We start from the raw sequence: 22,398 nt of genomic DNA on the forward strand, positions 1-22,398 counted from the left end.
AACAACTTCAAATAATTATATATTATCCTCGCCATCCCTATCTAATAGTGATAATATAAACTATTCTTTAAAAATATCAAACTTTTATATATTACTTAGTATCTCTGGACTAGAAAACTCTTCGAAAGTCTATTCCTTGCAATTTGGGACCAAAAACACATTTTTTTAAAAAATAGCAAAACTTATTCTGGGAGGCATGTTAAAATATAATATGTCTAATTTTTATAATTAGTAATACTTTTATGTTGAGAGACATGTTAAGATATACTTACTGCTTATCTGTCCACTACAATCAATTCAGAAACATAAATATCAGATCCATAGTTAACCATCAAGGGAAAAAAAACACTGCTACATCAACTGATTTTTCCATCTTTGAATTTAATGAGTTTACGTCAAAAAATTAGGTAGTCATTTTACATTTAAGGAATAAAAATCTTAAAAAAAAAATACAAAGAGTGAAAGGATTTTAACCAAGTTTTCATTTCTTTTTGCTATAGTTTTTAACAACAATTCATCTCATCATATTGCAATGTGCAAACGCATTTGCAGCACCCATTACAATCACAAAATTAATTTAAGGAAGAACATTGTTACTAACAGCCTTCAGAGGAAACTGGTTTAACCTTCTATTAAAAACTCTACGGTATTTAAGCATTGCATAATAATGCTACTTAACCACCATTTGTCACAAGAAATCATCACCAAAGTTTTCTGGAAATGAGTCCACACAAGAATTGAATATTTAAAAGGTGAGCTGTTCCTTATTTTAACTTTAGCAAGATCTTTCTTTTTCATTGTTAAGAAACGCTTTAGTAGTTTTAAAGCAAAAGCTGTTAAGAGTAGAGTCTAGATAGCTAAAACTGTACTCCTGAGTTCAAACCTACAGATAAATCTTTTGTAAATAGTTCTCAATAAAATATCCTCCCTCCCCAGCCCCCTGCCCCAAATCTTGAATTTTTTCTTACAAAACTTTGGTCAAGAGTAGAAATATACCCAGGCAGATGTGTATGCCATACAATAGCAAGGACGGTAAAGCCCAACTAATGACTTTGGGTTTTAGAAATAGAAGGCAATTAAAATGTACTCAAATTTACATTAAGAAAAGCTTTCACAGGGTAATATTGAAACAGTCACAAAGGTTAAGAAAATACTGATATCAAAGTACAAATGACTACAATGTTAAAATAGACAAAAATTACTATACAAGAGCCTCTTTCAAAATCAAAAATAAAGAACACAACACATGAGTCAGGATTGTTTTCCTGTTCTACTCATGAATTTTAGTCTTTATATTCATAGGGTTGATTATGTTGATATCTAGTAGAGTTTCTTATGACATCTGATGAAGTCTCATTCCAACTTCGGAGGGTGGTTCTTCCCTAAGGAGTGTCTTGATTCTGCTCACATCGTGGTCACTGTACAATTTCAAAGTAGTGCAGTATCGCCATGATGTGCTGAGGCATGAAGACATAGCCCGTGTACAGCGCCATCCCCATGATGGAAACCAGCATGGAGTCTGAGCTGCAGTTAAGGAAACTTCATTTCATTTGCTTTTTCTTAATTTCTTCAAAACTGAAACCCCAAATTTTTTCAACAACTATTTTATGTAGAAGTATCCATTCACTTGATGCTTTCTCATGCATATCAAGTATTTATAAGAAACTAGTAACTCTAATTATAATCACTAACTTTAACTACCCCTGAGCTCATTTTATCCTCACCATCACATTATGTGGTAGGTACTATTATTCCCCTTATTATATTTCAAAACATCAGGTTGCTTAAAATGATGCATAGAAAGAGATACTGTTCAAACTAAGAAACAGAAATGTATAGGAATGCGATTGTACAGTATTAATGACTGTAGTATTACTTTTGCAGTAATAGGAATGTCTGACCCAAGAATTTTAGAATTATTTAGACTAGAATGTGGCTAAAATATTAGCTTTAGAGCCAAAGATCAACCATATACTAATGACATAAACTGGTAGCACCTGCTACTATTAAACATTTATTGTTAATAATTTAATAATAATAATTTCATTTGCAACAACATCATATGAAAGTCATCTTAATAACCTAAACAAAAACCAGTCTGCACTGTGTTCCTTTCTCTGCATTCCAAAAGGCATTTAAACCACATATATGCATATCAACAAGGAGCCTTCCTCTTGGGCCACACAAAATACTGCTACCAAAAATCACATTAAATCTAAGGGCTTGTTGCTTTGCAGAATCATGCAGCCATGCTCAGAGGAAAAACTGCTTCCAAACTGGAATTGTGTTTTATTTATTCATTCATTCATTCATTCATTCATTCTCTCTCCCCTCCTCCCTCACCTCCTGTCTTTCATCCTTTCGGCTCTACATACTAGTGGTTTGATAATATCTGACATTCCTTTACTAGAAGATACGGTTTAAGTAAACAATGTGCTTACTACCAGCTAATATTTGTCTAACAGTCTAGTTGACAAACCTCTTTTATGTATTATCTTGCTTGACCCTTACAGTTTTCCTGTGAAAGGTTTATTGTGACAATGATTCATCAGAGACTGACAGAACACTGAGGGGCTTGTCCAGGGCCATACTTGTCTTCAGAGCCAGAGCTTAAGTGGGAGCTATCCAACTCAAACCCTAAATTCATTCTCGTCATCCAGCAAATATGGGTGAAAAGTCTCCCATGATCAATTTTTTTTAATTTACTTTACAACCTCCCTTAATCCAGTTCTCTTCTAAACAACCACTTTGCATTTACCACTTAAGCTCTTCAGAAAAAAAAAAAAGGTACATACTAGCTGCTGTATCACTGCTCAGCCCGCACCCACCCATCTGCCTTCTGCCCCGCCAGGCTCCCGCGTCACCGATACTGCCTGTCAATTCTGGTAGCCATCTGAATTGATGCTATTTTCACCCTTCCTCTTCACAATTCCTTCCCAATCAGAGCTGAGGTACTTCCCTAGGGCTCTCCTCCCCTCTCTCACATTATTTTTCTATTTCATTGGCTCTTTTTCCCTGTCTGCACTAATGTGAGAGATAATTAGAGCTAAATTTGTGCTTTTCTCCCAAACATCGACTCCATCCCTCCTGAGAGGAAAGCAGCCGTGCTCTCCCCATCTCCAGGCATAAGCCCTGATGGATCTGAACCAGTTAAGAGCTTCTCTTTGTAACAATGCCCACCCCCAAATCTGATCAACCAGCTCAAAGTTTAGGACTTCTGTCTGGAATTCAGGAACAGATTCTCTCTCCTTCTAGAAAATGCCATTTGCTGATGGAATCCTGGAATCAATGGAGTCACTTTGCCTCCATGAGAAAAGCAAAACTCAGAACAGAAGTTGACAGATGAAGGTGATGGAACAAAAAGATTCTCAGAAAAATGGAGCCAGAAGCCTGATCAAATGACCTGAAGCCCATCCTACTACTGGATTTTTCAGATACATAAGCCAATACATTCCCTTTACCCTTAAACCACCTTTAGACAATTTTTGTTATACTTGCATCTGAAAGGATTCTACACGGTAAAGTGGAGTTCCCAGGGATTTGCCTTGGGTCCTACAAACTCTTATAACTTACACAACCATTTTCATGTTGCTCCGACCACAGCTTGTGTACTGCAGACAAGTATTTCCCATGACACTGGACATTTTCATCCATGACCTTCTTAAATTCAAGAGCCAAAACTGGAATTCATTAACTTTCTCCAAAACCACTTCTTCCTATGAGTCTTACTTTTCCAATGATCTGAAAGTAGCTGATACACTATTTGATATAACTACAGATTAATTACATGCCTAGTCACCCAATCTAGAAACTGCTTTGATTCCTTCTCCCCAAATTTAAATGATTAAAGACGTCTCAGTTCTTTCGAACCCCTACAAATGACTCTTATCTCATGTTTCCCTACCCTAACCAATGATCAATGATTGAGATATTTATAATTCCATACCTAATCATGTAAAAACTCCCATTTTAGGCTCCTAGCCACTCTTTACTAGAGTGAGCCTTTTAAATGCATTAGGCTCCCCACTGCCTATGGGATAGCACCTATAGGAATTCTAAGCCAAGCATCCAGGACATTTCCAATCTAGCCCAAAGTACCTGTCTTAGGTTGGAGTGCAAGAAGTAGACAAGGATCAAGAGATCGGAACGAGGAGTCTTGTACAAGTTATTCTCAAGGGACTTTTAGCAGAAGGGGACGGAGTAGAACAGAGCAGAGTGGGTGGGGGGAAGCTAAGTAGGTGCAGGGGCTCAGCTCCCACAGGGCACCCTGCAGCATGCATTGAACCACATGCTGGCATTGCTTTGAGGCAGGAGGCCTGACCTTTTGTATCTCTTAAACTGTCATTCATTGGCTCCACGATGGGATGAGGAAAAACCACCTGCGCAAGACAGCTGCCTTGGCTGGGCAGCACTCGGGAGCGGAGGGCAGCTAAAGGCACTGGCAGACAGCATTCACAGCAGCGGGGGATACATACGCTGCTGGCAAATGGGTCAGGGTGGGGACCAAGGGCATCTACAGTTGACCCTTGAACAACAAGGGTTTGAATAGCAGTGGTCCACTTATGCGTGGATTTTTTTCATGAAGTACGTCCTACAGTACGATGTACGTGACCCGCAGTCGGTTGACTCTGCGGAGCCACAGATACACAGGGCCAACTGTAAAGTTATAATTGGATTTCCGACTATGCAGGGGTCAGCACCCATAACCCCTGCTTGTTCAAAGGTCACTGTACTGTGCTACTTTTTCATCATGCCTCCCCACACTCCAAGTCATCCCCCAACAAACACACATCCTACGCACGCCGCATTATGTGAGTCTCAGGAAACAACGTTCCATATTTTCATACTGCTCTGCCTTTGCTTATGGCTTAATGATATAATTTAGGATAATCGTGGTACAGTTTTCATTTTGTGAATGTCTAGTGTGTGCTTGGCATTGCGTTAGGCCCTTCAGCAAGTTCAAGTAACATTCCAAAATCAGAGTAAGCCATGGAGCCAGTTCCAAACCAAATCAGTCAAACTCCTAAAATCTGTGTTCTTAACCAGGGTACTGTGACACCTTCCTATATATGAAAAGTCCTATTCCTCCAAGTAAAACCTAATCATTCTTAGAGCTCAGTGAGTTATCCCCTCTTGTACGAGGCTTTCCCTAGCACTCATATTTTTTCCATTCTTACACCAACCTCCTGGCAGAATTACTCCCTAATGCTCATAAAGCTTTTTATTCATATCATACAGCACTCATCACCTGACATTATCTATTTGTAGATAAATTTATCTCATCCAGATTACCAACTCGTTGAACACAGAAACAATAGCTTATTATTTCTGTATCTTCAAGATCTAACATAAGATATGCTTAATAAATATTTGATGAATAAAGGAATCGCTCAAGAAACATTATTTGACTCTAGATTTACTGTGGTGCTTTCTACATATTCCACATATTACTGTGACTGACAAACTCTGTAGTGACTACCGAAAAGGAACACAAAATGTTTCTAAGCAACATCATGTTTTCAAAATGCTTGTTGTTTTTGTTTTTTTTTTAATCAGCTTTTATGTAAGACTTTCAAGCAAATGAAATGGTATAGTAATAATCTTCAGGTCATTGGCTTAAATTCAATTCCTGTAAGAAGTAATTACTAAAAAGCCACCATTTGAAAGATTATATTACATACTCTTTATGACACTCTAATTCTTCAATTTAGTGCAGAGAATGTATCAGTTAAGGAACAAGCATAAATTAGCTGCACAGCAATTGCTCCACTATAAGACAGGAATCAGAAACTTGAGCTCAATTTTGTGAACACTAAATTGTCAAACCTTTACATTTTCACATGCATACAAAATTAGGACATTTTCTATGTAAGTTTAAAAAGCTAAAGCTCTAATCTGTTCTTAGAAACAAAGATCAGTACATATACGTAAACTAAAAAAATGTGCAGTATACTGTATATATGTAATTACATACAATATAATGTGTATGTGCAGTCGAACCATAATAATTCTACCTAATAAAACTGAAAAAGGAAAAAAAAAAAATCAGGACACTTTTCCAAGTGGAACAAGAACTTACCAAAACTTGAAAAGGTTTTTGCCTGGTTAAAATATAAGATACTAGAGTTCATGACTTTCTATTGCATTATGTTGTGATGCATATGTATGGAGGAAAAGGAATAACAAGTGGTGATTATACATGCTAAATTCAGGATAGTAGTTACTCAGTGGGCTGAAATGGGGAGAGGGAGAAGCAAGTGAGAAGGGGCATAAAGGATCTTCAAATGTATTAGTAATGTTTTCCTCAGCTAGTTGGTGGCACGGGTACACTTTCATATTACTCTTTATGGGGTTTTCTGCCTGCCTGAATAGTCAGTAACATTTTTTAGTAAGTAAGAACTGTGAAGTAAAATGGAACTGCATATAGTCCTAGAATAAAAGTTGTTTTGTGTGAAGCATCTTCTTGACAAAGTTTGGGTTGGGCATCATTGGATCTAATTTGTTACTAGGAAATAGATAGAAAGTCTTAGCTCTCAGAAACAGAATAAACAACTCTCAATTCTGGCCAAGATAAACAGAAAATTATCAAAAATCACTTGAACCTAGATGCAAATGCCAATTTATTAGCTGCCCAAACAACAACAACAACAACAACAACAACAAACCTAACCTTTTATCCAGAGTCACTTATTAAATTTAACTTTTATCCTGTTCCCCCCCCAAAATTTTTCTATATCCTGATCCCACTTCTCCTAATTATTTCTAGAATCACAGTAATTAAATAAGCCTCTAAAAGTAAGTTTTCTATACAATTAAGTTTCAGAATTATTCTAAAGCTCTCAATCATGAGAAAATATTTAAAACTGCTTTAACTATACAGTGACACTCACATTAAGTGAACAAGTAAACAACTGACCATAAGGAACTTCTACTAGCCCTTATAATCATTTTGCAGAACATGCAAAAAGAAGGTATCTTTTAAAAGTAGCTTTCTACCAATGCAATTTAAGCACTTTTAGCCATGTACCTGAAATAGCCCCGATATACTGAGTTGAACATTCCCTGAGATTATGCTTGCCATCGTTTAAAATGGCAGTTTTATTGACACTCTCAGGCACTGGTTTTATTGTGACATCTGCAAGGTTAAGGAACGTGTAACCTTCATCTCCTTAGAAATGTTCTCACCAACAGAGCTAAACATACACCATTTAGAGTATACCAGCTATAATTTGCTATCTGGTACTTGAGTGGATTTCTCAAACCACCGCATTCTTTAACACACCTCTCAGAGTTTAAAGTATCCTTGAGACACTGTGAAGTATGAGAAATGAGTACTGGAGTCACCATGGCACTGGAGCAGATCCAGGTTTGAGCTGCAATTCTGCCAATCCCTGGTTGTGTCAAAAACTCTCTGATCGCTAGTCTCCTTATCTATGAAATGGAGACACACATCACCTACCTTTCAGATGATACAAAAATTTGGAAATCAAATCTATTGTGCAACAAAAGGTAATACAAGCTGTACTGAAATTACTGTTTGAGTGTTTGGGCATTTAACACTATGACTCAGACCTATGTCTGGAAATTGCCCAAGGTCACCCTGCCAATTTATTAATTTAGATTATAATCCTAGAACATCACAATCTCTCTGGACCAGAGTTTCTTCATAAAATGAGATCCCTTCCTGCATTAAAATTTTAGGATCCCACTTGCTTGGAGAGGGCATTTAGGTACCACTTTTCAATCTTCCTTCATCTTGTTTGAGACACTGAGAACATACACCACATACACACACAGAAAAAGATGTAAATAATCAATGTTATATATATAGTACACCTACGCTGGAAAATAATACCCAAAGTAATAGAGAGTAATCTTTCCATTTACCAAACCCTTATTGTTGTCTGTATAAGTATCAGCAGGTGTACATAGATTAATCAGGTCTGTGTTTTAGAGGGGGCTCCATGATTCAAGAAATATAGAATAAAGGTAGTGAAATCTACACTGTAACAAACAAAAAACCTCAAAACCCATCTTCTCCATCCTCTGTTTATAACCATCTCTACCACTCAACTTTAAGTGCTTGAGAGTGAATGCTTCAGCAGCTCCTTGCTTCCAGCTGCAGTGCATTGTGAGACAAAGCAGGCACTTCATCAATCACTTAAGAACTGAGCAGATAATGTGCCAGGATATGTGCAAGCGCTGAGGGTAAATGTTTGTTGAAGGGCTGAGTGAACAATCAGAGATTATTTATAACCTGGATACAACATAAATATTTTATGGGCTCAATGGATTAAAAGGCAAATAGATGTGAAACTATGTATCTGTATGTTGTTTTCTGTTCCTTTAACAGGGATCCCCAACTAATCATAAGCTGCTAAGTTCCCAGCTAGACAGGAAAAAATAAAGATCTTTTGCCTATACAAGGGCCATCCCGAATTCTTTTCCCAGCAACTTTAAAAAAATAAATAAAATAACAAAAAGAGGAAACATTTTAAAGATAAGCACAGTACATCAGAAGTAAGAACACAGTAACTAACATTTTCGGCCCCAGCCAGGAACCCCACACTATCACTGCCTACTTTAGCAATCTATTCACAAGACTTTGGGGAAACCGAAAGTAGTTCCTCACTGGGAAAAGGCCAGGACCTTTGTTCCAATGGGTATGATTTAATACCTCTTCACTAATGTAAATAATTAAAGTCTGATGGTACTGGTCACGTCAAAAAATAAAGCTAAAATGTCATCTAAAACAATCCATTAGTCAAATATCTTTTGTAAAATCAACTCTACAATGCTATGTTTATCCTTAGAAATATTCAAAAGTTTTGATAAATCTGATCTATTTTAAGGAACCATCTTAATGAAAAAAGAAAGCATTTGATGAAGTATTACTGCAGGCTGTTTGGTGAAAAACAATCAATGTCCCAAGTGAAAGCAGGTGTCAGCTACTGAATGACACTCCAAAAAGGAAGCTTCCTTATTATTGCAGGTTTCTTCCCTTGACCTTGAAAAACCGGAGATCATCATCAAAAGAAATGTTAAGAAGGTTTATTTCTACCAAATATATCAACTATCTCTTGATACTTTTCTAGCTGCCTTAAATGAAAGCAAGTAGAAGATACGGATAATGTTACAGGCCTGTGTGAGCCAGTTTGATACCCTTGGGCCATATTAAAGGATATCACATCCACATCAGAACTTAGTGTTTAGCAAGAAAAGCCCATTCTCTGAGCTTTCTGTAGTGTTAATTATACCTAAGTATGGAAACTGATTTTAGAAACTACAACTTGATGACAAACTCTAAAAACGAAACAAAAAGTATGCTGCTGAAACCAGCAATGAACATGTTCAACTCTGAACTGAAATCCCAGAAGTGGTTTTAGCTTTAGCCCGGAGACACCAAGGCTCTGTACCACTGTATGCCTTTATAATTAGAGCTTCTATTAACCTCTTGAGGATTTGAAGTGCTGGGGTCAAGGGGAAAGAAATTACCAGTCTTCTCTAAAATATAATCTGTTCTGCTACAACCCATTTCCGGAACATCAATTAGCCCATATATGACTAGGAGGGCACAGGAGCTGCCTTATTTCACATAGGATCCTTCCTAAATTAGAGGAACCAGATTAGTGGGAAAAGAATTAAAACCTTCAGCAAGAAATATCCCTCAGCTCAGCTGCTGCACAGGCAGGAGTCCATTTAGTTCTATTTTAAGAAAATTAAAAGTTAGCATTGACACCCAGGCTCTCTCTCCAGATAGGTACCCCTCCAGGCTAGCACAGCTCTCAGCTAAAGGCAGGACTGCACTGCCTCCTGCACACCCTCAGGGCAGCCCACGCCATCTCTGTGACTTCAGCGTTTCCAGTCAACTCTGTCCTTGCATTGGTAATGTTCCATGGGGCAGCCTCCAGCCTGCCGCCCAGGCTATCCAAGTTGTCCCCAAAGATGCCAACTGCTGCATCTGTTAGTGCCTGCTTACGAAGTTGCATCGATTTTGAGTGGTCTGCTCCAATGCTATTTTGCCACAAATCCTCTTATTTGAGAATTTTTCAGGAATACATATAACACAAGATGGCCAAAATTCTTTTATTAGTAGTAATTCTACTTTTTATAACTACTTGTCATAAATACTATCTTTCCATCATTCCATAACTATTTTTTTAACGGAGGTATTGGGGAGTGAACCCAGGACCTCATGTATGCCAAGCACATGCTCTACCACTGAGCTATTTCCTTCCCACCATTATTTTTGAAGCATTTCTAAGCAAATATATATATATATTCTATTAAGCAGACCTTCTGGAACACATAGTTTTAATTATTAAATTTGAGCATCTTTTTTTAATCTAAATAATTTACCATACCCCTGGCTTTTAAGTATCACAAATGTTACAATACTCAAAGCCTGGGCTGGGAGGGGAAGAGGGGGATGGTCACAAGCTCTTTAAGAATATGAAGCAATGAAGACAAGATCCACAGTCATCTCTACTGACAAATCACAGGTATCACATGCTGAAACACTGTAGATTATATGTGCTTTGCCCCCACTTCCATCAACCTCCCATGACTTCCCCTGACATCCTGGTACGGATCACCCAGTTCTTATGCAGCTTAGTTTGCTTTATCTTCCACCTTCCCTGAAAGCTACTAGAGAAAATGTTATAATATCCAAGGGAGTACAAATAAGGAGGAGTCTAACATATCATGTCGCCAGCCAACATCAAGTGTAAAACAAGCTAGAGCAGCTGTCATCAAACTAAAGCACAGGAGCCCTGGGGTAACAAGACTTTTCTGAGGCTTAGGATCAGGGTTAGAATGAGGGTTAGGAGGCTTAGGTTAAGGGGAATCAGTTTACAAATCTTCAGCTTCCACTGTGATCTCTCAGAAAGCTGATCTGAGAACTGTGATCGGCTAGTTCTCCCTCCCACTCCCTCCTACACCTTTCTCCTCCCACTTTACTTCCTGAATCTTACAATTACACCTTTTCCCAGAGTATAAAATAACCTCTGGGAGAGCAAACAAAGGAACAACAACTAAGTTCCTTTGTACTTTACTTCATTCAGGTAATGAGACTCCTGGCACAGCACCAAGCCTCACCTATCTGTCCACCTAAAAATTTGAATTCAGAAATGGGACACTTCCCCAACCTGAGCCTGGCAAAATGGCTCCAGCAAAAGGATGGTGAGAAGGGCCTTTCTGCCATCGCTGAAGTAGAGACCAAAGAATACACTGCCAACAATCACAAGCGCACCCAGGGAGTGGGCTTCAAGAAGGGTACCCCTCAGGCACTGAAAGAGATCTGGAAATTTGCCACGAGGGAGACAGGAACACCCGATGTGCGCAGTGTCACCAGTTTCAACAAAGCTGCCGAGGCCAACGGGATAAGGAATGTCCCACACTGTGTGGGTGTGTGGTTGTCCAGAAAACATAATGAGGATGAAGGTTCACCCAACAAGCTCTGTACATTGGTTACCTATGTATCCATCACCACTTTCAGAAATCTACAGTCAATATGGATGAGAACTAACCACTGACTGTTAAATAAAATTATACAATAGCAACAACAAAAAAGTAAGGCAGGACTGAAGTTGTTTACATTACAATTCTTTGAACAGAAAAATGGCATTGGGCTTTTTCTGACAGAAATGAAGGCTGATTTTGCCTATTTGGCTTCACAGTGAGGACCAACTTTGCCAATCAGGTCATGTAATGAACACTTTCTATGAATTGTATAAGAAAAAAGTATGGTTTTAAGATTTTAGCAAAAATATACAATAATAAAATAAAAAGCAAATATTAAATCGTTTGTAACTGTCTCAATTTACTATGAAAGATTTCAGATATCAACTTAAATGAATGAGAAGATACAAAGTAGGTCCTTTTTGTTCCTTTGGGGATACACAAATGAAAAGCCTGAATACCACCGGGCTGGAGGATTGTAAGCATTAATTATCGGTAATAATTATTCCTACCTCTGCTTTCCGCCTTTAACCCTCCCTGGTAACAAAAAATTGTATTCATTTCTACAAAAGGAAGATGCAGAGGAAACTGCGTAAAATACAAAAGACTGAACATTATAGGGAAGAAATTATTAAAATACAAAAGAAAGACTGAACATTATTGGGAAGAAATTATTCTTCTACATAAGTTTGAAGGTAGTGCAAAATGTTCAGGTTATTTCAGGGTTATTCAAAACAACATTTGACTTGAAAGAACTTTGATAAAAATCTTTCTAAAAGGCATTAAGCTTATTTACTGAGAATATTTTCCTAGAAGTAACTTTCTGATATTAAGAATTTTGCCTAATCATCAAATCACATGCTGACTTTCACTGGAAATCTATTTAAATTGTCAGATGATTCTCTACATACATTTTCTTCAAAACAGCCCACTGAGAAAAAAGTTCTAGTAGAGGACTCTGGTGAATTTGGGTTTTAAAGGTAATTCCCGTCACTGACTAGTTGAGAGGAAGCTCTGCCAAAGACAGAGACAGACAGTGATCTAAAGGTCCCCACTGGCCAATATACAGGGCTTTGCTTGGTCAATTTTGTTCTGTTTGTTGTGTTCACTTACAAAATATACTTTAGATAGGAAATACACATACACACACACACACACAAAGACACTTAATTGTAGGAAACCATATCAATCATTGTTAGTAACTCCAAAAGGGCATGGCAAAATATATGCCACAAACACCTCTTGAATGGCTTATAAAAACCTTGATTTCACTAAACCACGCACACCAAAACAACATCTATGAAGAGTATTTTCCAGGTGTTCACAGAATATCTCAGGAAGATGCACAGGAAACTTCTGACACTGGTTGCCCCAGGGTGGCCAGGTCAGGGGTAGAAGGAACTTTTCACCAACTACCTTTTTGTATCTTTTGAGTTTTGAACCATGAGGATGTACAATCTATTTTTCATTTACAATTCAAAAATTCGTATTTTCTTAACTCTCAAATACTTTAATTACTCTGGTATACTGAGATGCGAAGAAAAATCCTTCTTAATTCTAGCTGTAAGCATTTGAGGACACAGCAAAAATCTAAGAAAATAAATAGTTGCTACTGAAAATAGTATACAGCTTAAAATTTTTAATGCTCACTGTTTCATTATCATTCAAAGCCTTTCTCAATCGAAAACACCTACCTTTGCTTCTATCCTTGCCTCCTCTGACCATCCTTAATCAATTCCAAATGCTGCAACCAAAGTAAACCTTTTCAAACTTAAAAAGTCAGATTGGATCATTCCCCTATGAAACTTTCCAAGAGCACCTTTTTTCTCCAAGATTAAAAACCAAAGTCCTTACAATGACCTCCAGGACCTCCAATGACCTCGCTACCTGTTACTCTCCCCCATGCTCATTCTGCTCCCCCCTTACCTGCCTCAGTGATGGCCTTCATCCATGCCAGGTCAGCTCTGGACTCAGGGACTTTCCAATGGCTATACCCTCTGCCAGCTATGCTCTTCCCTTAGATTTCTACCCTGCTAACTCCCTCATCTCCCTTACATTTTCACTCAAATACGCCTTCTCAACAAAGCCTCTCCTGATAGCCTCTTTAAAAACAGCAGCTCCATCCCATATGCACATTTCTTATCCAGCGACCTACTTTCCTGTTTTCCATAATGCTTACCACCTAACATACCATATATTCCACTTGTTATAAAAGTTCCCCGAGTACAGGGATCTCTGCCTCATATGCTTACTAATATATCATAGACACCTAGGGCAGCATCTGGCACAAGGTACACACACAGAAGTGTCTGTTCAATTAATAAACAGCCCCAACCTGCTTTCTGAACTTGACTTCCCACCTATTCAGCCTTAAAGAATCCCTGCTCCAGCCAGTCAGCCTGGCAGACCCGCCATCCAGGACACCTCTGCACCCCAGTCCATACCTTCTTCCCATCTGGGAAAAAATACAGCAAAACACTCAGATTCGTCCCTGAAGGGTCTCTGAGCACTCCAATCCATCACGGGCTTCCCGCCCTGCATCCCAGAACACTCACTGCCTGGCTCCCTCGCTGAATGACATGAAGGGAATACATCTGAGAACATGTGTAAATTCTAATTTCTCCTAAACTTGGATCTAATTTCCTTGAAAGAATAAATGAAATCATCCTCTTGGAAACTTAGAACAGAATTCAGTACATTAAAAATGAGAACAAATTTGTTCCTAGGCTGTATTTTTTTCCATTCAAAATGAAAACAGCTTTGAGTCTCATGGAGAAAAAAAATGTATATACCTATAGCTTATTTTCCTACTTTATTAAATATTAAAATGTCAGTGAGATACCTTATAATAACCTATAATGGAAAAGAACCTGAAAAAGAATATATATAAAATATATATACATACACATATATGTATAACTGAATCACTTTGCTGTACACTTGAAACTAGCACATTATAAATCAACTATACTTCAATTTTTTTTAAAAAATTAATGTCAGTGAGAAAACTGTTACTGGATTTGAGTGACTCTACCCAAAAAGTGTGAGCACCTCCCTCACCTCAAGAATTCTCACCCCATGCCTAGCAGGCCCTACCAGATCTGACTTCCTTGCCTACGACTCACCCCCTCCTTCCCTTGGCCCCAGCCACACCAGACACTCGGCTGTCCCAGAAAAATGCCAGACATGCTGGTGCTTTAGGGCATTTGTAGTTACTGTTCCTTCTGCCTGGGATGCTCAATCCCCTGAAGTTTTTTCCTGCTTAAATCTTTCTGAATGTCCCCTTCCTGAACACTCTAGCTAAAATCAAAGAACATGCCCTCTTTCTTGGTTCCTATCTGTTTTATTTTTCTTTATAACAGCTATAACAATCTAATAGTCTATATTTTTCACTTATTTACAAGTGACACTAGAATAAATATTTTATCTGTTTTATTCATAGTTACAGCCCTACTATCTAGAATAGTATCTGGCAACTAGAAAGTACATAATACTTGTAAAATGCAGAATTCAGCAAATGTACATGGTTAACAAATGAGTAGACAGAGCAATGTTAACTTTGTTAACATCTTCAAAGTAAATCAAAGTTCTTTCAACCTATAGTCTTTTCCATTTCTTTAAAAGTTTGAATTCTCTCCAAGAACTTAATTTTGTTCATCAGAAACAGCCAAGTCTAAAAGCTACTCTGAAAGTGGTTTAAAATCAGATCTCTTTTACCATTTCCCAAATACTTCTGCGATTTCTTTGAAATGAAAAATCAACATATAAACAAATGTTTGTCACGTATTATTTGCATTTCCAGCAGTGTGGCAGGAGGGGGGGAAAACACCTCTTTTCTTGAAGAAACATGGAATGTCTTTCAGGGGGAATCTAATCCCCAATATAAACTAAATAACTGTTCACATTTTGGTTAAAATAAATGGAAGTATAAAATGCCATGGAAACATAAGAAGCCACAGAGAGATGGCAAATATAACCCAGTAATTACATAATAAAGCTTTATTTTTTTTAATGAAAAAGGCAAGGCTAAAATAATATTTACTTATGCTTCAATTTATTTGAACAAAGTATTTTTAATTTTCCACTTCCCCTCAACAGCACAGTTACAATGCTATTCAGTGAGGCACTAAAGGGAGTATTTCACTGGTTACAAAACCTGTCTTGGTTACAAAACTTGCTCTTTCCTTTCCCACTGATGGCTGACAGTAAGGAAAGGAGACTTTTGAAATATATTAAAAACTTTCCCTCTGGAAGTTAAAGTCAGTGGTTCCCAGCATGTCTCTTTCTAGTTGGCTGCATTTCTCACTAGTTTTTTGTTTTTGTTTTTGTTTTTGTTTTGAAATCCTTTGGTCCCACAAACAAAAGCTTCAAAGGCAAAAATCCAGAGGCACTACATATCATTTCATAATTTATGTCTTCATCCCCCACCCCTGAAAAAAGCCATCATGTAGGTACTTCTAGGACACTATTACTACTGCAACATAATACAAAAAAACCTTAACACCACTGACACTGTAGCATTCATCCACATGCCAACAAAAGCTTTTAAGTGTAAAATCTACAGAATACTCTGATAGTGGGGCTCTACATTCAACTTCTGATTTAAAGAGTTTCAATTTAGCACAGCATTGTTTAAATTCACTTCTTAAGGACTGAGTCAAGAGATGTCCTATATTTTAGTATACATTTTACAAGGATGACTTCCTGCACTCTAACCTACAGAATTTAGAGACCAGTGCAGCTACAAATAAATGGTGGAGGAAATTAGAGAAGACTTTACATTCAGTAAAGTAAATCCAAAATATGCATTCTGGTTCTTAAGTTCCAGGTTTAGAAAGAAATGCCAACAATAATAAAACTAAATTTCCTTTTAAGTAGCTAAAATGCCTTAAAAGTGTTGAAACAAAAGCCTCAGCTTTGAGTACAATCTTATGCTAGTTCAATACAAATAAACACATTTATTAAGGCTTGGAATGAAATTACCTCAGGAACTCTACCACAACGCAACAATGTGTTGCATAGTTGTTCTGAAGCTACTCCAAACTAAACCACACTGAAGAGGAGAGGCTCTGTAGAAGTAACCATGTTATGTAAAATATCTGTTTCATGTTGGTCCTCAAGTTAAAAAAAAAAAAAGTTACATCTCATTATTCGTATTTATTTTGCAAGAATAATATTAAGGGAAGTCAACATAGACAAATGGAGACAGACCAGAGGGAGCCTCTCTTCACAACCTTGAGTTATTAACTGAGGTTGTGAGAGTTAGATGAGTTAAGATACAGGCAAAGTGCTTGGCACACTTCCTTGGCTCGTAGCAAACATTCAGCAGTTATTAACAAGTATTAATCAGCTATCCACCGAAAACACAGTTTCAAACACTGTCTACAAATAATCACAAATTCCTTCTCCCGCTTGACTTCCACGGACTATGTAAACAGCAAATTAACGAGCAGACCACACTTTTTAAACTATCGATCTTGAAGACCAAAAAGGTACAATTAACAGCTTTCAAAAACTATACTGAAATGCCATGAAGACAAACTCACAACCTAATTTAAAAGCTGATAAACTGGTTAGCATTCTCATTAGGACCAAAACGAGCTAAAGCAGGGACAGTTAAAGGTCAAAGGCGTCCAAGCCAAGAGTGGTGTATTCCTCTTACACGGTCCCTGCCTCCCACAGGAACAGGAGACTGAATCAAAGACTGGCATGGCCGAAGTGCAGGCGAGGGCACACCAGGCAGACATCGCCCTAGGAGATCTCCTCCAGCAATAAAGACGCTTTTCTCTCAGGTCAAGTGACTCCCCAGCGACCTCCGATCTCAAGAGATCTGCCTCCGACCTGCAAACGCGGGAGCGCCACTCTGGGCCCCGAGACCTCGGCCCCACACGCCAGCCGCGAAGAGGCCAGTCCGCGCGCGCCGTTCCCGTGGGGCCGCCTCTCCGCCCTCCCGCCGCCCCCCGCCCGCCAGGCCCAGGGCCCGGGAGGATGCCGCCCCGGCCCCCCGCGCGCCGCACCCCCGCCCGGCCCCGCGCAGGATACTGAACACAGTCCGCTCCCAGGGCTCCAGCATGTAGAGCGCCGTGACCAGCAGGTACTGGTAGTAGAACCAGGATATCTGCTTCCAGGCCCGCGCCAGCGCCATCCCCGCCACGCGCCTCCCGCGCCGCAGCCAAACGTCAGTCTGTCCGGCCGGCCTCCGGTTCGCGTCCTAAAGCTCCCGGCCGCCAGGTCCGCCCGCCCGCCCGCCACCCAGCGCCCATTGGCCGGCCCAGTCCGGCGCGTCACCCGTGGGCACGCCCAGCCCCGCGCGCGCCCGGGCCGCCGGCCGCGAGCCCCGGCCGGCCGGTGCTCATTGGCCAGGCCTGGGCCGGGCGCCGCACCGCCCCCGGAGCGTTTCCCCCTCCCCGGGCCGCGCCCACGCGAGCCGGAGAACTGTCCCCGCGAGAGCGCCCCGCCCGGCTCCGCCTCGTCCGGCCGTTGGAGGGTGGGGCGTTACTGCCTGCTAGGGTCGGGCAGCGCGGGCGGGCGCTGGCCCGGATAGGCGGTGGGTCTCTCCAGTCCCGCCCAGAAACGCCGTTGGAAGAAATATTTCTGGAATACCAGTAATGCCTTAGGCGTGCTACAGGACAGGGGAACATACTAGGTTTCTTTCCTCGTGCCGTTTACGATCTAGCGAGAGAGAGGAGCATTCATCACCCAAATGCAAGTTAAGCTGTGATCAGTGCAGAGGGGGAGAATAAGGTGCTCAGGGTGGGGAGGCGAACATCGCCCAGTCAAGAAGGGCAGGGAAGGCATCAGCGAAGAAATGATGTACACATTGCCCTCTTCCTCTTTGCCCACTCAGGCGCGCTCCACACACACACACATCCACATAGACAAACATACCCCAAGCACACCTTACCCAAAGGACGAAAGAGAGATTACCATAAACATGTCTGTCTGCCCACCTTTTTCAGTGACCATAGGTGTGGTGTCGGTCAAAGCCAGGAGAAGGACGCTGATCTGGTGGGTTCTGCAGACGACGGGCTGCTAGACATCAGGCTGGGGGCAGATACCTCCTGGAGATGCACTCTTAAATGTTCAGATTTTCCCGCTGGCAAATGGGGCAGCAACACCACACAGGCCTTCAGGAATGAAGATGCAAGCGGTTAGCATATGAAATGACACAACTAAATGACTTGCCATTTAAATGCTAAGAGAAAAGGTTACTAGGCTAAATAGCCTCTACTTAAGCTTTAAAACTTTAACGGTTGATTGTTTGTTTGTTTGTTTGTTTGTTTGTTTATTCCAAGTACTGTTCATGAGCTAAACAGTAGGGATAGAAAGCCAGATAGACTGAGAGCTGCCTGCCTTCATAAAGTAACCCAGGCTACTAGGGAGGAGAAGCAAGTTAATTGATTACAGTGAGATGTGATAAGGGTATTTTTATGTTACGTTACGTAGAATGCTATGATAGCACTGAGAAAATTAGGTTGGAATTGTAAAAGGCTTCTGGGAAACTGTGCCTGAGCTGAGTGTTGAAGGAAAAGTAGAAATGGCAGAATGAATGGGGTTGAAGGACATGGTGGGACAGATCTTCCAAGCATAGGAGCATGGAACCCCTAAATGAAGGCCTGATGCTTTTAAAGGGCTGAAAGAACTTCCATGTGGCTGAAGCAAAAAGAATGTGTAGGTGGTAGCAAGAAATCAGGCTAGAGAGTAAACAGGGACCATATCCTGAAGGGCCTTGTGTGAGGAGCTAAGGAATTTTTAACTCGCTGTCCAAAAGTTAAAAGAGCCCATGGCTTAATAAGATTTGCTTTTGGGTAAGACACAGGGATAATCAGTAGCCTGGAGGAAAAGAGGAGCCGGTTGGAGACCTTACAAAGGTAGAAACTGTAAATGCGACATGTACAACCTATACTCACTTGGGGCCTCTTTATCCTTGAGAGATCCACTTTCTCTTGGCCCTCCCACTTCTGCATCTAACTGTGTTGGGCTTCTCTCTATTCCTGGGATTCCAGTGAACTTGAATCCTTCCATCTCTCCAGAGTTGATGACTGACTAGAAATGGTGAAAAGAGGCTGGGATCCTGGATAATGACAATATCACCTAAAAAATCCAGGAGAAGAAATTTGGCTGAAAAGATATGAATTCTGTTAGGATGAGGCTGAGTTTGCAGTAACTGAGGGACATTGAAGTGGCGGTGTCCAAGGGGCAGTTGGGATATGGGTCTGGAACACGAAGGGAAGCCTGAGCAAGAGCTAGAGGCATGTGAATTTTCAATAAGCACTGGCAGTTGAAGCCATGATTGTAGATGAGGTCAGCCAGGGAAAACACTCAGAGTGAGGAGAGCAGACTACAGAATAAACCCAGTGACTCTGGCATTTAGGGGATGAGAGTCCAAAGGGAGCCAATAAAGGGAAGGAGCTAACAGATTTGACAGCAAAGAGGAGACATATGGGCAAAGCCAAGGAGAAGAAAAGGAGGGACAGCAAGCAGATCAAATGGCTCAGGGAGGACCATCAAAAGGAGGAAGGGAAGTGCCAATTTGTTTGGTCTACATGGGGCTCAACTGGGCAGAAACCCTATTAGGGAGTGGGAGGTAAAAAAAAAAAAGAAAAAGAAAGCTGATCAGACCTATCTTTGCAGGAAGCTTCCATGTGAAGGGAAAGGGAGAATGGTAGCAAGGGTCTTTGGTTTGGTTTGACTTTCATATGGGGCAAATGTGAGAAAGTTTAGGGACTCAGAGTAAAGATACAGGTGCAGATGGTGGGGTAGGGGAGGCAGATCTAAAGCCTTAATAAACAGAGATCAGTAGTTCTTTTCCTAAAAGGAGAAGGATAGAAAGATGGGAGCCAGATGGACATAAACACTGAAGAGTAAGATAAAGAACTCTGTACTTTACAGCCTCAGTTTTCTTAGTGAGAAAGAAAGGCCTTTTTAAAGTAAGGCCGTATGTTGAGAGTGAGCAAGATGTTGAGGTGGACATTTGGAAAAGGAAAAGGAAGAGTGGGAGACACTCCCTAAAGCTGTCTAGGGATTGTCAGGCAGAGAAAGCATACAATGTTCACTAGCAATCCACAAGGACCCATATATAGAACTGCAGAGGATGAATTAGGAGGCTTGCTCCAAGGTGGAGTCTTGGTGGCTGAGTAAGAGGGAAAGACAAGGAAGAAAGAAGGTGGGAAAAGAATCCCTGAAATAATGACTGTGAGAATTTTGTCAGAGACAGAAGTCAATGCAGAAAAGAGAAAACTGAATCATCAAGAGCTGGTGAGGTTGGGAACTGTAGGAGTTCATGAGTGGGAGAATTTCCATCCTGAAGGACAATGACCACGGATATGCTGCCGAAGATTGGGATCACAGAGACGGGCCAGTCTGAGACAACGACAGGCACAGGTTGTGCAGGGAACAGGCAGCCAGAGTCGGGTGGAGAGGAAGTAGGGACCGTCAGTCATGATAATGTTGGTGGGGCTGGCCACATGACAGTTGAAGTTGTCCAGAATCATGGCAGGACTCAGGGCTGAGAGGAAAAGCCCAAAGACCAAATGTCAGAGTCTTTGGGGAACACAGAGAAAGCTCAGGAGAAGGGGGGGGGGCAGTGGCATGCAGTCTCAGTTAGGAGGCAGTAAGGGAGGCAAGAAGAAGGTCAAGCCCGCCTCACCCCCAGCATCATGGTGGGAGGAGACAGGCCATTCCTGAGGGGGCAGGGAGGAGGTGGAGTATTCACGATGAGATTGACAGTAGAGGAGACTTTGTCTATAAGGGAAAGGAGAGTCTGGCGCAAGAAAGTGTTGGCAGGGAGGGCTCAGTGCAGGGATATGTCTGCAAGAAGGAAACGCTACCGTCTATTGAAACCATTTACTTAGGTTTACCAGATACAGTGGAGTTTAATCATTTCTCTTACTCAACCTCTCTGCAGCATTTGACACTGTTGAACATTTCCAGCTTCTGAGAATTCTCCATAATCTTGGTTTCTAGCACTCCCCACTATCCAGCCTTGTCTTGGAGTTCTCACTGTTCCTTTGATAAACCCTGTTTTCTTCCCCATCTATAGACTTGCTGACCCCACTAGCTCTCTCTGCTCCTGCCTTCTTCCTCAGTTGTCTCAACCTTCCCTTTGGATCCCAGATGTCACTTCAAGTCTTTATTCTAACTGCTGGCAGAACATATCTAAATACAATTAAATAATCACAAAGGTTATCATTAACATAATTGTCTAGTTCTTCCCAGTTTTCAAGTTTCAAAGTGCTCTCCCATCTATTATCTCGTTTCTTCAGAAAGAGCAAGTACAACCCCTATTTAATAATTATGGACACTGGAGTTCAGAGACATATTCAAGTCTGAACTAATCTTGTACCCAAAACTCACTTTTCTTATGACTATTAATGGTGAAAAATATCTTGCTCTCCAGGCCAAAAACCATGTACCACTTGACCTTGTCTTCTCCCCACCTTGATTTCTCTCCCTAAGTGATGTGGAATCATTCTCCCAAGTATGTTAGGTTTGTGTTCTTCGGTAGGCTCTGCACAGCACCTCACTGTTATCAAAATAATGAGCTGGCTATTGTCACCCAAACTTGGCTTATCAACCACCACTGCCTATCCCAGATTAAAAACTTCCATGCTGAAAATCCTTGTAGCCCATGAGAAGAGAATGGCAGGTTTTCAAGAAACTACCTTATGTTGTTTGCATCCTGAAAGTTTTCACTTCACTCATCTTTTCAGTTAAAAGGACCCAGTAGTTCACCAATCCAGTCACTTACCACCCCCCATATGCCAGCTATGCCAAGGATGGGTGACAGGAGGACCTATGCAACATGACCTTTGCCCTCAGAGTTTATGGTCTAATGAGACATGTCCATGTGTCATGGAAAGAATGTTCTTAGGTGCACACCTCCTTTGCCAGGGGCTGTGGGAGTGGCAGGGCGGGTCACAGAGAGCCAACCCTTAA

General features: G+C 40.6%; 1 protein-coding gene and 1 long non-coding RNA gene across 2 annotated transcripts; one reads left to right on the forward strand and one right to left on the reverse strand.

Annotated features, from left to right (window-relative positions):
* Positions 1-361: 361 nt before the first annotated feature.
* SPTSSA (serine palmitoyltransferase small subunit A) lies at positions 362-17,667 on the reverse strand. Its single transcript, XM_072962918.1, has 2 exons — positions 17,503-17,667; positions 362-1,519 (listed from the first exon to the last, which is right to left on the reverse strand). Exons 1-2 carry the CDS (start codon positions 17,603-17,605, stop codon positions 1,416-1,418), a joined length of 207 nt encoding a protein of 68 aa, XP_072819019.1. The 5' UTR covers positions 17,606-17,667; the 3' UTR covers positions 362-1,415.
* A 240-nt stretch (positions 17,668-17,907) lies between these two features.
* On the forward strand, positions 17,908-18,717 carry LOC140696885 (uncharacterized). The gene is made up of 2 exons (XR_012073503.1): positions 17,908-18,165; positions 18,420-18,717. It is a non-coding gene; the product is annotated as an uncharacterized lncRNA (long non-coding RNA).
* Positions 18,718-22,398: the final 3,681 nt, after the last annotated feature.

Source organism: Vicugna pacos, chromosome 6, assembly GCF_048564905.1.
Source record: "Vicugna pacos chromosome 6, VicPac4, whole genome shotgun sequence".
Classification (NCBI taxonomy): Eukaryota; Metazoa; Chordata; class Mammalia; order Artiodactyla; family Camelidae; genus Vicugna; species Vicugna pacos.

Bases quoted from the DNA above. Each gene is read 5' to 3' on its own strand.
- SPTSSA (XM_072962918.1), bottom strand. From the start codon at position 17,605: ATGGCGCTGGCGCGGGCCTGGAAGCAGATATCCTGGTTCTACTACCAG. The intron at 1,520-17,502 runs GTATCCTGCGCG...ACTGCAGCTCAG, and splicing joins CTGGGAGCGGACTGTGTTCA to ACTCCATGCTGGTTTCCATC.